The sequence below is a fragment of the Castor canadensis genome, chromosome 9, assembly GCF_047511655.1.
Source record: "Castor canadensis chromosome 9, mCasCan1.hap1v2, whole genome shotgun sequence".
Classification (NCBI taxonomy): Eukaryota; Metazoa; Chordata; class Mammalia; order Rodentia; family Castoridae; genus Castor; species Castor canadensis.
In genome coordinates this window covers 18,101,749-18,118,427 of record NC_133394.1, presented here as the reverse complement: position 1 = coordinate 18,118,427, position 16,679 = coordinate 18,101,749, and the positions used below count along the sequence as shown (strand labels likewise).

The window sequence follows — 16,679 nt, the reverse complement described above, 5'->3', positions numbered from 1 at the left end:
CTCAAGCACATGCTTACAGAATAAGAGATTCGTCTGAAAGCAAAGCCTTCATAAACATTTGTATATGCATAATCTTAAGGCAAGTGCACAAATAGGTATATTTTCCACTTTCCTTACTGGGAAGACTCATTAAGTACAAAGATACCTTGCCTCCACCCAGTTCTGCATAGAATCTTGCTGAAAACCATACCATCATAAAGAAAAGTAGCTGTCTACTGACTTTATGTGTGACAGGAGCTCTTGTTAAAATATAACTTTGTCTATATATGGATTTGCATGCATCTTCCTACAAGACAAACCAGGCTCAACTCCATATTACAGAATATCCAGTGAATGTTTAAACTTTTTATATATAGGAAATTGGAAAACATTGAGAAATTTAATAGAGTCTCTTTAAAGCATTCAAAGCATTTTATCCTATTAGAGGATTAAAAAAAAGGTACAGTAAATATGTAGTTGAATATTTAAAGTAATTAAAATTGGATGTTAATTCATTATAACTAATCAAAATATACTGTGAAAGTAGGGTTTTGTTTTGAGCCCTGGGGATGTTTTATGGAATTGGTGATCTACTTTTTAAATAATTTTCATCTTTATTCTTTGGGTCCTTGAAAGAGTATGTGATCATTCAAGCATTCTGAGTAATTAGACTTTTCTAGATGCTGAAGTATAGGAAATTATTATTGAGCCTAAAATTCTAGTAACATTCTTAAAGAATTATTAAAACTGCAGTGAGAACCCATGTTTTCCTAAAATAGTTTTCTTATTATAATGAGTTTTCTCTGATTTGATCATCACATTCAAATTTATGCTTTTCACTATTCTGGTAACCACAACCTAAGCATAATCTGACCCCAAGTTGTCCTCTCTTTTTGCACAGACTTTCAGATTAAACTTGTCACATCCTCCCACAGGATTTTCTTAGATATTCTTTTAGATTGCATATTGTCTGTTCACACATTTTAAAAGTTATTTTTAAATTTACACAGTAAAATTTATTCTTTTTGGCTTACAGTTCTATTAGCTTTGTAACCATTTCCCAGTGAAGGTGCAGAACAGCTTCGTGACTCCCCCATGACTAGAAGTCACCTTCTGCTCATGCCTTCAAACCCTGGCAACCACGCATCTCTAGTGTTGCCTTTTCTAGAACATCAGATAAGCAGAATCATAAATCAAAATCAAAGACTGATAAATTGTATCAGTCTTTGATTTTCACAGTTGAGGCTTTTTTCAATTTCTTGACATTTCTTACTGTTTTCCCTTAAAGGTATTGAATATAGTATTAATAATTAAAATAATTTCTGTTACCTAAACTTTTTTAGAATTTACAAAATTCTTTCACACACATGATACTGTTTCATGCTCACAGACAATAATACTTACAAGGACATTCCCATTTTTCAGATGATGAAACTGCTATTTAGAGACTTAAGTACTCTGTTGAAACTTATGTAGCAAATGGTGACAGACTTGGCCTTTCTGACATCCAGTATAGCATTCTGTGGGATTATGGCACGCTGATTCACACAGGTGTCACCAGTCCCTGGTTAATTTAGAAACCACTGACATCTGTAACACTAAGTTCCTAGTAGGCCTGCTGTGTTACAGTACGCTCAATAAACGTTCTCTTCCAGAAACGTGCTATGCTGTTTTTTAAAAATACATTTATCTGTCTGTCTGTGTAAAACATTTTCATAAGGAGTAGCATTATTTTAAACTTTATTTTAGTGGGACTAACTTAGCTTATAAAGTAAAAATATATATGCCTGTCAGAAAAAGGAAGAAGAAAAAAAAGAAATCTCAAATGATAGGCCTACCACTATTCTTAATGTCTTATACACAAACTCAGATGCTGGATTTTTAAAAAAATAATTTTAGTTAGGGTAAATATGGGTTTATGCTTTTATGACAATAGGAAATTTAACTATTTTTTCTTAAGTTTGGGGGAGAAGCAAGGGACAAAATTATATGATCAGTAATATGTAATAGCTAAGCTCTCACAAGTGTTGAATTCAATTATATTTTAGCACACAAACCAAAAAAAAAATTCCTTCTCTTATTAGATTGGCAGGGGGGAGGGGAAATGTGGGTTGTAACAGGAAATTCTTGCAACATAAATCATGTTTTCGGGGCACAACCAGAATAGCAGAGGCAACAATAAAACCTTCCCCCGGCAGTCGGAATTATTTTCAGGCCACATTTTAGATTCAGTGGTGTAGAGTCCTGAGCTGGAATTTTTTTTTTTATTTGTAGCACAAGCTGTCAAATAAAACATTAACTAGAAAATTTGTTCTGTCAAAAAAGGGATATTCTAGTGCTTGTGGTAATATTTGATATTAGTGTGTGGAGAGGTGGACTGGTATTAAAGGAAACGAAAAGTAAAGGTTGAGGAACACTTTATGAGATTATCAGAAAATCATTTACCAAAAGGAGCAGCAGGTGTTTGTATATTGTGATTTATTTAGCAGTGAGCCTTAACCTCATAGCAATAGCAAGGATTGCTGAGGAAGGCTGCCAGAGCATGGAAAAGTAACCCCAAAATAATGTTCTCCAGGGTTGAGCCCAAAGTATAAATTGTAGAGCATAAAGTTAATCCATATTAAAATATAAAACCCTTTGGGTGTAACTATTTATAAGTCTTGCTCTCATTTAGATCTTTCTTGACATGCGTACCTTGTTATTTTCATTGATCCTGTCTTGTTCTGTTCCTGGAATACTTGTCACCATTTGGAATTGTGTATCTGTTCATGCCCTTTGCTCCTGGACATCTTCTGCACTGGACAGTACAGAGAATGCTCTGAGGGCAGTGTCCATGTATGTTCATGCTGTGTGCATGTAAGAAATCCTGGTGTTTGGCGTTTGGTAGGTGCTGAATAAATAATTGTTGACTTCAGAATTTCGATAACTTCTGGGGTTGGAAATTTAAGTTGAACTATAGCCCCTGAGTGTCCATTTTGCTCACTCACTCTGCCTAGAGAGACAAAGCAGTGATAAAATACGGAAAACTAACATGGGAATCTTGGAAAATTCTGCCTCTCTGTGTGATACATCCCACTCTCCTCGGGAAAGTCTTTCCACCATGTCCCATAGGTGTAAGTTTCCCAGTGAACAGCTGCCCTTTGCAAGCCTCCAGGTGCAGGAACTCCTGGATGTCCTTGGCTCCATCTACCTCGGTCTCCTAGTTGATGGTACTTCTTTTCCTCATCCTCTCCCTGCAACATAGTGAGTTTCTGGGTTGCAAATCTGATATAAACTCATTCCGAAATAATCCATTCAGGTCACTCCTGTAGTTTACCAGTTTAGTAACAGCAGAAGTTACTGTCCATTCTCTGTGATCAAAACATGATCCCAACAGGATATAATGAGTTTCTTTCAGTAGTTGAAACATACTGATTTGGGGGCAGGAATGTAGCTCAGTGGTAGATAGAGTGCTTGCCTAGCATGCATGAGGCCCAGAGTTTGATTCCAACACTAAAAAAGAAAAGACCAAAAAAACAAAAAACACTGATTTAACTGGCAGGTCTCTAATTATTAAGAGCACACCCAGCTACCTCATTGTTACCCATGCAGGGCCTGCAATCCAGCCACACCCACTTAGCCACCAATGTTCTTCACTTGGATTGAAGGAAAAATTATTTTTCATATTTAATTTGTTCTGTTGACTTTTTCTTTTTTTTAGAAATATAAAAGTTGAATTCTTCTTAACATATTCTTTATTAATATAACCTAATTCTCTAAGTGAAATGTTTTGGTGTCAATTTAAAAGGCTGAAGAAATTAAAAAGTGAGCATTTAGCAGCTAACACAAGCTACCTTCACTAAAGTCTTTGCTATTCTTTAATCACAGGAGAAAAAAGTGTACTTTATTAATTTTGCAATTTTTTTTTCTTTTCTTTCAGTGGTACTTCAGTTTGAATTCAGGGCTTTATGCTTGTGCCAGCCACTCTAGTACTTGAACCACACCTCCAACCCTAATTTTACAATTTGAGATAGAAATAAATATGATTTTAAAGTTACTAGTAGTTAGTTCTGCAAGACTGCCACTCATGAGGGGAAAGATGTATTTGAGTTTTCACCTAACGTAGATAAAGTATGTCAGTATTGTATTTCTAAATTTGTAGCCTTTACAATAATAAGTCTTGAGTCTATTAGAATCAAGGATTTAAAAAACTTTAATGTAAATACCTTCTTAGTTATATTTATTATTATCTTGAAAAGTTAAACACTTAGATGCGAATGATTAATTGAGACCGTAGCTTTTGAATTATTTATCATGTATTCCAAGTGAAACACAGAAGCTTTTTAGCACATTATGTTTCTTTTTAAATTTCTTTAACATTTGGATTTCTTACTGAAACACTTATTTTTTTAAAGCCACGCTTAGTATTGAAGGTAGACATTCAGTGATACCCTTTGTAGATTCAGTAGACATTTCAAAGGAGACTGTTAAGTAGAAACTGTGAAGTTGGCACAGAAGAGATCTGCAGATATTTAATTCTTTAGACAGGTTCCTGTGAATTACAAGCACAGTCTCTGGTTAAGCAGAGATTCTGCAAAGCAAGGACTTTTCATGTTTTCTGACACCTCTATATGGACCCCTTCCTGTGTTCAAAGCCCTGGATATGTACTAAGTTGACTGGGCTCCTCTCCACTGTACCCGGTCATTGCCATTGAACTGCTGTAATCTTGCATTCACCCCCAAAGGAATTTTCATCATTCAGACAATTAAAACAAAGGAAGATTGACTTGGCTCAAATTGCAATCACAATAAATTAGTTGTTTCACCAAAAGTTAGTCCATTTAATCCTGGTTTGAAAAAGCAGATGCTTTCTCCAAAGTGACTTTAAAAAAGAAGAAGAAATACATTAAGTCCTTACTAATTTGGAGACAGGGCTGTATTAGTGAAATCTGAATTATAAAAGTACTTTTACTTTTTCTTGAGTTACTTGTAACTCAAGAAAGTGTTAAAAAGGTTCCAGTAAGTGTTCTCCTGGGCCGACTTTACCCAGTAAACATGATTCATTTGTAATTTATAGTGGCCATTTATAAGAATATGGTGTCTTGGTCCTCATTTGTTGAAATAGTTTTAACATACGACTTTCAAAATGGTATCACTATTCATTTTTTTTTGTTATTATTGTTAATATTCAAAGAAAACTTTGGGTTAAACCAAATCATTATAAAAACTGAATTATCAGAATTTGAGTTAATATGACATCCTTGTCTTACAAGTTATGTGTTCACTAGAAATGTGTTTTATTTTTCAGGAAAATTGATGCAAGTGGTGTTTGGCCATTGGGATGTCGTCACTTGCCTCACTCGCTCTGAGTCATATATTGGGGGAAATTGCTACATTCTCTCAGGGTCACGTGATGCAACCCTTCTGCTATGGTACTGGAATGGAAAGAACAGTGGGATTGGAGACAACCCAGGAAGTAAGTACAACTTATTTTAAATGAACCTTTATAAGTGATGTAGACTAACATTTTCAAGGGAAGTTGCTGTTTCTTTATGGTGAGAATGAAACTGAGTTATCAAGAGTTTTTAATTTCTTTGTTATAAGTTAAGAAAGATCTAGATAGCCCCATTATTAAAACATTTTTTGGTCATTGATAATCAAAATCAACACACAGAATCTCATTTTTCATGTATGGATTATTCTTATGTTCCAAAATGCTGGTTCTTCATTGGAAATGACTGTCACCAAATAAAATGGAGGTGTTTTATTCATGAACAATAAAATATAAAAGAGCAATCACATATTATCTTGTTTATTGAAATCATATTTTAAAAGAGCAAAATAAAAATTACAATTTCATAGAAATCTACCAGTCTTTATAAAATTATGCTTTCATTTACATATTAAAAGATAAAACAGGTCATAAAAGGCCAATATGGAATATTCAAATTGGCTCTTGGTTTTTCAGGTGGGAAATGAAAATGTTCACCAACAGCCTTAAACATCTTTATGAAACTGTGCTGAAGGCAATAAAACAAAAAATGTGTAACCATTTAAAATTGTAATTCACAGAAGGCAAAAAAGGAAGCAGCTACCATTAAAACCAATCACACACAGCTGCAGAAAAGAAATGGCTTTAGAAAAACACATTAAGAAGTAGGAAGAAACAATTAAAGGGATCACCTGAAAAATGAGAATTTAATTAAAATGATTATGACAACAGTGACGTGTTCTTGCAAGAATGGCTTTAGAGTTTTACTGCGTAAGGTAGAGCGTTTTAACTGCTCTTAAATATTTACAGTTTCTAAATTCAAAGCAAGTGTCAGTGCACTTGGGTAAGAAAGGGTTATGTTGTTTCCAGTTACTTTACCTGGATACTGTGGTGCTCACTTCTGGGACTAAGCCCCAAATTATAAAATGGTATGAATATGTTTCAGTCCTTCAGAGTTTGGATTGACTTCTCAAAGCTGTGCAAAAGTGAATATTTGTATAAAAGTGAAACCTTTGTTTAAAAATTTAGTCAAATGCTAGTCAATTTTAAAAGAAATATATGCAAAGCAGTTTTCAAAGCTGTTTCTTCGTATGTACATGTAGACTTTGTTAAGTAAACACAGTTTTTACTTAGCTAACTTCCAATATATATTTCTTACTTTAATCAAAACAGGGACAATGCCCTACATGAATGAATTTGAAAAAAATACTTTAAAGGTTATAATGCTATGGGTGATCCAGTCTGCGAGCAGATCAGATTGCATTGTGTGGTCATGGGAGAGTGTTCACGTGTATTTCACACATTATACACAGATCTCCATTTTTCGTATATTACAATAAAATACTTAAAGATCTAAATTTCAGGAATTTTGTTTTCATATTATTTGGAAGGTTCTGCAGGTTTTTTGCATTATGGGCGCCGACATTGGGGCTCTTCTTCCTTTCTGCCCTCCTAGTTTGAAATTGACTAATTTCAATTTCTTTTTTCCTGTTTCTTTAAATCCAATTACAAGATTCACTTAATTTTCTCAGAAAAACCTAGATTTGACATTGATAATAAATCTACCATTTTGTTATTTATCTCAGAATGCTTAGGAAGAGCTTATTCTTGTTAAAATAATGAAAGTTGTTTCATGCATGTATAACAATCTGAACACTAAACATACAGAAAAACAGCTATTTGAGTCTTTAAGTCAAATGTGATTTGACTTAATCATATTCTATATGTTACACATAGTCATTACTAATGTGTATTGTGAGAAATAGCGTAAAACTTATTAGCTATATTTGCATGCAAGTGCTGTTTCAGTTCAGAAATTTATGTTTTAAAAATTAGAAATTTTCAGTTTTCCCAAAAATAAATATTTTATATCTATCTATACAGATAAAACGATTTGTGTGTGTGTATATATATGTTACATATATGTTTATATATTTAAGTACCTTGCAGATTGCCCTAGAGATGGTTTTACATACATGTCCTTCAAAAAAAATGAATCCAGAAATGACCAAATCCCGTGTCTGTGATAAAAGAAAAACCTAAGTTCAGCTTTGCTGCTGCCCTTTTCTCTTGTCTGGAAAATGCAAGACACAACAGTAACTGGCTTAAGGTGTTATCAGGAGCACAGGATGCTCGGAGCAAATAAATCACCACACAAACACCATCTTGTTGCCATTAGAGGACATATTATAATGTTCTGTTTTTCATAAAGTACTTCGTCAGCACTCTTTCATTGTCTGTAGTACAGTGGACATGAACTCCTAGTAATGCTGGTAATGAAGAGAGGAAAATAAAATCACACTACAGCACATCTAATACAAATTTTAGAAAATGGTAATGTATCTTGACTCAATTAAATTACCTTCCTCAAAGTAAACCTCGTCCTTTCTGGCTTTTTTATAACATCTGATGTCCCAATTTAATTTTGCCTTAGCTTTGAAGGATGAATCTGTGCAAAAGACAAATAGGTGCGTTTTCATATTGTGTGAATTTGCACACATTAGAACACAGGAATGAAAAAGCCCGTCTACTTTTTGAAGGCAAATGACAAACAACGGCAACAGTGTTTTTACTGTGTGTAAACTGTTAAACATGCCGCAAGCTGGTTGGATTTCCTAAGCCTCTGCTTGCTGGTTGTTCCAAGATGCCGCACTGGAATCGGCCTCCTGTTCGGGGCTTTCAGGTTGTCGCATTCCTGATTTGTATCTCTTAGAGGCAACAGGAGTGACTGAAAAAGAGGCCAGGCTTGTCAGTACATCTAACTGCAGCATGGCCTGGAGTGCTTCCACTTTCAGTTTTTGATTTTAGACTTCTTTTCTTTCTTGAAGGGAAAATAAGTAAATGAAAAAGAAAAACTCAGATACTGCTTTTTCTGGATTTTACAGGTCTCATTCAGCTATTTTAGTTTCTTTTTTTTTTATTAAAAAAAATGAGACTAGGTAGTCATTTTACTTGCTAGGGTCATAAGTAAGGGTCACATACCATTTACTCCAAACCTGACATTGGTGCTATATGGAAGTTATAGCTATATAACTTTGTAAAAAAAAAAATCATGTTATCCGATATTAACATGAATATTACTTGGACAAAATCAAGCTATTTCAAAGAGGATAAAACCTAGAAATAGTATAATTTGGGGCTTTGAAAAAGACTCAGCTGTTTGATGAAACCTGCCTACATTGTTTTCCATCTACCAGATAGGTTTCATCCTGCACTCTATTGTCTTGTGATGGTTGGCTGCGGTAGGATGCAGCCTTCCCAGTGAGCAGGAAGCTTAAAAGAGGATTCATTTTCTTGTAGACGTCTTTTATAAAATGAACAGAATATTTCACCAAAAGATGTTTTCTCCCGGACTCATAACGCCTCTCTTTGTGCTTTAGACTAAATTTGTGAACAAAGTGGCTTTGCTAGAGATACTTGTCTTTCCTTTGGAGCAATGCTGTCCAGACTGCCTGTTTCCGAATTTTGGAGAAAATGTGCTGCCCTGGGACATTCAGTTGCTATCAAATACTTCAAACTCTGACCTGATCCTACTTAGATAAACAGGATGAAAATGTACATCATAGCTTTGTTCATTCACTATTTCGTATTCTATTAATAAACCATAATCTCGGATTTTAAAAACAAGACACTTTTGAGGCACTTTTAGGTATGGAGCAATCTTTTCAAAGCCACAGTGATTAGCTTCAGGGGCAAATGGCTGTGACTTGGAGGGTGTTGTGTTGCTTTGTGTGTGTGGCATTTTGGTAAAGTAGTTTTCCATTCTTGCATTCTGGTTTTGATTTGATTGAAAGGTGGCACTTTTTTTTTCTCTTTGCAATCAGACATGCTAATCTATGTCAGCTTTCTCCTTTATGAGAATGGCGTCTATTGAAAAAAAAAACAAGTTTTTTCCATAATAACAAGATTCTGTTCTTTAAGAATATTTCAGCACCGTTAATTAGAAAGAAGGTTTTATTAACCATAAGGCCAGCACTAACAGACCACAGAGCTGTTTTGTAAAGTACTGTATATGTCATAGCAGCCCTGCTTTTTCTCTGTCTAAAACTTCATTCTGTTGCACTCTCATCAATCACTTAAGTCATTACCGTAAATTCTACTGTTGTTAATTTTACTAGACCACCCTAATGAGACATTCCTGCTATAATTAAAAATGAATTCTAACTTTAAGGCATTCTAAATTTTTTTTAATGAATTTAGAATGATCTTGCCATATGACTATAAATACCACTGGTAGATACATAGACTACTCATCAAGTCTGTAAGAAAAGTAGTATCATAATATGTCCAGGTGTGAATTATTTACTGGTGGCCTCTGCACATATGCTTATGCATATGTATATTTCATGCACATATTTAGGAATTATGTTCTTTTCATCATAAAACCTAATATATTTTACTGAAACTACTGATAAATCTTTACTCTTTGTCTTGCCAAAATATAGGTGATTGTAATACAAACAGTATTGCTCTATAAGTAGGTGGCCAAGAGCACCATCTGCTGGATGCATTTGGAGACTTATGTCGGGAAAAGTGGAAATCAGTTCTGTGTAACACAGGTGTACTTTGTTTTACTTGCCTGTTATATATTATTTATGGGTCACAAATGCCAAGATCTGTGCATTTGTGTTGAACCATGTTAGTTTCTAAAAAGATAGTACTTTATTTCTTCTTTTGCCACCCCCACCCCAGCCTGGGTTTGAAACTTTACAATAGCTGTATTTAAAGGAAAAAAGTAAGCACAATGTATGCCTGTAAAAACAAAGCAGCACAATTCGTCATGAAATAAACTCTGATTGGTAGCAAGGCTTCAGTAAGCTACAGATAGGGAAATTGTTTCCATGGCATTGTAAATTTAGGTTCCTTATATTCACTAGATTTTGAATATGAAAGCAATGCTTGAAACAAATGGCCTTTTCACATCTGGACTATGACTCCTGACTGATTCCTTGTCAAGGACTTCTTGCTTGTATCTCACCAGAGCTTCCATTCTGGCCCTGCTTTTGGTCGACTGCAGTGCCCTAAGACTACCCTGTGTTGTTCCTTTTTCCTTGAAGAATTCATTAAGTAGGGGCTTGAAGCAGCATTGGCAGTGTTCAGGTTCAGGTGACATTAAAAGTATGTCTTATGAAACTCTCCAGAAGGTCCAGGAGGCCTCGTGCTCCTGATGTAATGCAGGCCCTCCTGCTCCAGCAAAACAACTCTGTATTTACTGCTTGTAACTAATAGTAGATGTGGTAAAAGGAATTATATTCATATGGCAAATGAATACAACCTTAATGTGCACCATATGCAGAGTGGTGGGATGATGTACCAATATATCACATTTATTTACCTTGTTTGGTTGCAGAGAAAAATGACTATACCATTCAGCCCATGGGCTTAGCCATTTGAATATGAGGACAGAGCTGCTGATTTATGCCCTTGAACTAAAGCCGAGTGTCTTTATATGCTGACTTCAGTAGTGCCCTGCTGAACAAGTTGTCTAATACTTTATGCTCAGATAGGAATTTTAACTTCAAACAATTGCTGGAAAAAACTGAAGAACACATTCCCTCTAGTCAACTGAGTGTCAGTATATAAGCTGTCTGAAAATCTGTGTGTGCGTGTGTATATATGTGTGTGTGTCTTCTTTCATTTAATCGAAAGGCTGAAAATACTCTGAAACTGCAAGCTCTATGTCCCTCCTCCTTATTTAAATCTAAAAGTAGCGTTTGTGTGCTGTTAGAAGATAGCATGACTATGTGTGTCTGTGCGTGTGTGAGTGTGCGTGTATGTGCAGATGAATGTGAGTGTGAGACATTACTGTAGAACCTCTAGGATTACGTTCAGTTGAGACCACTGGAACAGTATGTTAGACTGTCTTTACCATCTTCCAAAGTTCGTTTCACTAGAGAAATTAAAGGACAGCTTGGTGCATGTGTGCCTGATATTGCACTCTAGGTACTCCCGAAACTGTGTGAAAAGAAAACTGTTTCTGTATGGAATCCAAGTATGTTTCTGATGATTTCTTTTACAAAGCAGCAGTTCTCCCATTTCTCCTCGTTACTCCAGATTTCATATGTTGTGCACACTTATATGGCATCACAGAACAGAAGTTTAAAAGTGTAATTAACAAATTTTAAAAATTCGTTTTATTTCATTTTTCTTTTTTTGAGGTACTAAGGATTGAGCCCAGACCTTGCTAGGCAAGCTCTGCCACTTCAGCCATGCCTCCAGTTCTTTTGTTTTGTATTTGCTTTTTCAGAAAGGGTCTCGCTAACCTTGCTGGGGCTGGACCAGAAGGACTGGCAATCCTCCTGCCTCTGCCTCTCAAGTAGCTAGGATTGCTGATGTGTGCCACTATGCCCAGCTCATTTTATCGTTTTTTTGTTTTGGCAGTTCTGAGGTTTGAACTCGGGTTCTTGCACTTGCCAGACAGGCTCTCTGCCATTACCTAGTTAAGTATATCATTTACCCGCTAAGTTTTTGAAGTAATTTTCCCACATTCAAGTAGGTTTGCTCAGATTTCACTCTTTGGATTTGAAGTGTTTTTAGATAGGAAAAGAATTCCCTAAAATTCCTTCTTGCTTACATGGCTTAAGGCTATATGACTATTGAGCTTTTTAGTTTTTATTCTTTCAGGCTATAACTTTCCACAGCTGAGAAGATCGATTGCTTTATTTCCTTGGACTGAGTAAGGTCAAGATGTTTTTAATAGCTAAATATGTGAAAACTCCTTGGGGGGAGGCATGGCTCAAGTGAGTATCTTATGTATGTTAAGCAAAGAACCCTTTAAAATGTTAAGGAAGACCTATTACCAAGAGTCTCAAATGATTTTGGTAGTTAGGATAAACATTTCAAAATTATAATTTTTAATATATAGTCATAAAACTTCTCTTTTGTTTTTTGTTTTTTAGAGGGGCAGCACTGGGGTTTGAACTCAAGGCCTTGCCTTTGTTAGGCAGGCACTGTGCCACCTGAGATATGCCCCAGTCCTTTTTTTGCTTTATTTATTTTTCTGGTAGGATCTCACTTTTGCTGGCTGGTCTGGGCCATAACCCTCTTACTTACATCTCCACATAGCTGGGATGACAAGCAGGTGCCACCATGCCATTTTTTTTGTTCCAGGTCCAGGTTAGCCTCAAACCTCCATCCCTTCTGATCTATACCTGCCAAGTAGCTGGGATTACAGGTATGAGCCACAGACTCAGCCAAAATTCATACTCTTAAGGTTGCATATCAACAAATGTGAACACAATTTCATCTCCACCATCTACTTACCTATCTGTAGTCTTTTTTGTAGGTAGTATTATGTGATGTTTATGCTACCTATATTTAGATGAATTAGAGCCTAAGACCATCTCTGCTATGGAGATCCAACAAATGAAACATATCAAGGAAGTGGGAAAGAAGCACCTTACTTAGGTGGAAGATGATGTGCGCACATAATGGTGCTCTATGCTGCCATCAGCAAAGGTGCTACATGGCTGGAATACTGGCATTCAGGGATATGCTGTCTGTATTGCTAAGTGTGAGAGACCACCAACCCACATGTGAAATACCTGACTTACTGTGCCTATATGTGTATACACTTGTATTCTATGTATATTTATGCAAAAAAAAAATCCTGGAATGATACCCAGACAAATGTTTACGTGTAGCTAGTAGAACTTAGAAGCAATTTTTCATTCTGTTCATAATTCATTAAGTTATCTATTTTATAGTAAGCACGTGTGCTTCGATAATGAGATGTTAAATGGGGAAATGCACCCGATTGCTGTAAGACACCACCTTCCCTGCTCTTCGTCTCCAGGCTGGTAGATGTTAGTAGCACACTAGAGTTTCTGTGGATTTGCAGGGAAGGCTGAAGAGCCTAAGACAGGAGAGTAGGAGAGATCAAAGGATAACTTCTAGAAATTAAGCTGTTACTTTCTCCTTGACAAAAAGCAAAAATGACAACATTCATCCCTAATTGGCATTTACACAGCTTAGGATCAGAAATTATATTTTGATTGAAAAGAGTTTTTATAACAAGGTGAAGAAAGCACTATTTTGCTGCTGCTGGATGATCCTTAATGGGTGCTCTGGACTTGGTCAGATCCCCTCCAAAGCACTTTACATATTAAAACAATCCTCTCCCTGTGTGACAACTGCTACTGCTTACCCCTTGTCTTATGGGTAGGCTTTCCTTTCCACCCTGGGTCCTAAAGGTCCTAAGTCTCCTTACTAGAACAATGGGACCTACCCAGGTGCTCTAGCCTAGTGGCAGTCTCTAGAGTCTGGGTTCAGGCTCATCTCATCTATGACAGAGCCCCGCCTCCCCTATTTTTCGTTTGAGGTGCTGGGGTTGGACAGCAGGCCTTCATACATGGTGACCATGTGCTCGCCCACTGAGCGACAGTCCCAGAGGCCCCTTGTTAGCCACTAAACTGCGCTGCAGTATTTCTGCATTTAATTGGAATATCAGCTGTAGAGAATTGGATGTCATCCTATCAGTAAAGCACTCGGTATTTGCAAAGAACATAAAAAGATAATTTTGTTAAACTGAGTTCTTATGACAGTATATGTCATGATAAGACTTGGCTGTATTTTCTTTTCCTTAACTTTTTTTTTTTTTTCCCGTGTGCTAGGCATGGAACCCAGGCCTTGCTTATGATAAGAGTGCACTCTACCACTGAGCTACACCCCTAATCTCCAGGATTTTGTATTTTTTAAATATTACCACACGTAGAATTGTAGGCACATATTCACACAGGCTCACTTTTTAAGGCCTTAGAGGATCATAGAGAGACAGGAGAAGTGTTATAAACCAAGAACTGGTAGTTGATTTTTATATCAACATTATCTTGTTGTGCATTACTGATATTATTTATAAGAGAAAGCTACCAAAATTTCCCGTGTGATGCTTGTCACACCCTACATGCAGCTATGCCATGTCATCTGTGTCTGTGTATCTAATCACATTAACATATTTTCACCAAAAATCCCCTTGATGAATGAAGGGGAGGAGAAGGGAAAGGGTTGGTAGAGACAGAATGAATAGAACAAATTTCAAATAGTTTCTCTTTGCTTAATTAAAATGTGGTGTAATTCCTCCTGAAAAATTAGGAAGTTGATGGAAAGGTTTAAGAAGCATTTAGTGGCTGGTCCCATTTCCTCTTCAGCAAAGCCATTTCCTATCTGATTTACCATTATGGTGAGCTACATGAGAAAGCTTAGTGTTCAGTTTTCACATGAGCATTTTGTGATCAACTGTGATTAAAACGGAACAAAAGGCACGTGAAAACAGAAATGCCTGTCTTTAGGAAATGACTGCCATATCTTGATTGTATCCAGCTTTTTTTTTTTTTTGATGTTTTTAATCTTTATGTACTTAAGAAGTTCACTATGTATTTAGTTTTTTTCTAACAAATAAATATATCTAATTTCAAAATGACTTCTATTGAATTCCTTTGAACAAAGTCAAGTTTCACAGTATGTTTTACCTTTCTTTTTTTTTTTTAATTTTTATTTTATTTATATATGCATACAATGTTTGGGTCATTTCTCCCCCCCTTCCCCCATGTTTTACCTTTCTTCAGATACACTAGACTTTAGTAATGTGGAAGTTTATATTGGTTGTTCTTATTTAAGGACTTAATGATAAATAATGATTTTGCTTAACAAAGCAGTTATAATGGTAGTTTGGATTTCAGTATGGTGGTTTTTAACCTTTACAATAATAGATGCTTATAAATTGCAGGTTTATAGTAAAATTGACAAAGCCTAATCCAAAAGCATTTAATTCTGGAGTTTTTGTTTGTTTTGTTGCTCTGCTGGGGATTGAATTCTAGGCTTATGCAGGCAACTGCTCTACCACTGAGCTGCACCCCCAGACACCAATGACTATTTAAAATCAAGTCATTTCCAAATAAAAGACCATATTTTATTCCAGTCCTTATTTTGTACAATGCATTGTACATAATACCTACCATATCAATAAATGTTATTAAGTAAATGAAAGAGTGAAGGAAAGAGCAAACATGTTGGCATGTGTTATTTTATGGCCCACGAGTCACCTAAACTAAGTATTAATTGGAAAAATTGTTTTATTTTTTATTAGACTAAGAAAAAGGAAATGTTGAATCCACTTTATTTTATAACAGATGTTATTGAAGAAAACGGTGAATGAATTACAGGGATTCACTCTGCTAATATGTTTAAGTTGCTAATCAGAACTCTACAGTGTACTTGAAAGTGATTTCATTTTTCTTAAGACTAAAGAGATGATGCCCAAAATATCAAGAACTTAATGCAGTTTTTTAAAAAGTAACCAAAAGTTTACCAGAAATACATGTCCTGGGTGTTTATACCTAGATTATTAATTCCACTTGCCTTAATGACAGTAGACCTTAAGAAATATTTTTCTCATTTAGATATTTATGAACAGGATACTAGAGGAGTTACTGTTTCCATCTCTCTACTTTTAGGTATAAAGTTTTAAGTGGTTCAGATCCATTTGATAGAGAAACATTTAATATCATGATGGCGCCAAAGAAACACATCTGATGAAAAACATTTGCTACTCTTTCTAATGGTGTTAAAATAATTGTTAATATTTTAAGACATAGGTCCAGTATAAATGCTAAGAGGATATTATGGAGCTCTTGTGCTGTTTAAATACAAGTTGAGTTATTATAATAGAGTATAAGTTAGTACTGATGTATGTGGTAGTAGGTACCAAGAAAAACACATCTGTAAAAACTGGTGCCTGTCCCGGTATTCACGGCAGGCTTTGCACTATCTTTAATCTCATTTGACTTGTTCATCTTCCTCTAAGGCCATCCATAAAGATGCACCGAGTCTCCTTTTCAGCCTTTGGGTTGGATTTGCATCAGTAGTCATAAACCTGCTCTCTGGACAAAGACCCCTTTCCTTTGAAGTAATTACTCAAGCTTTTCAAAGCAGCCCTAGAAGTCTGTCCTTTTTCTCCTTTTATTTTTCTTTAAGAAGTTTGAAGTGTAGCTTCTTAAACTAGCAGCAAGAAAATTTTTTCTCAGCATTATTGAAAGCCATGACGATTTTTCAAGCAGTTAGACTTTAAAAGGTTCTTAAGGGAATCTGTTCTGCTTTATGATCTAGGCTTTGGGAGATCCTGCTATCTCAGAAAGCAAAGGTAAAGATTGTGTCCGTTAATATTGCAGGATTGTATCAAAAAAAATAACCTGGGCATGCTCTGTAGAAACTGACAAGTGGTGGGGAGGGCTGC

General features: G+C 35.7%; 1 protein-coding gene across 7 annotated transcripts in view; it reads left to right on the top strand.

The window, feature by feature from the left end:
- Nucleotides 1-16,679, top strand: part of Lrba (LPS responsive beige-like anchor protein) — a 615,537-nt gene that overhangs the window by 584,700 nt on the left and 14,158 nt on the right. For all 7 annotated transcript variants that reach the window (XM_074041265.1, XM_074041269.1, XM_074041267.1 and 4 more), the window contains one exon: nucleotides 5,267-5,434. In XM_074041265.1, the coding sequence (XP_073897366.1) occupies nucleotides 5,267-5,434 (168 nt within the window). The remainder of the gene's footprint in view (nucleotides 1-5,266; nucleotides 5,435-16,679) is intronic.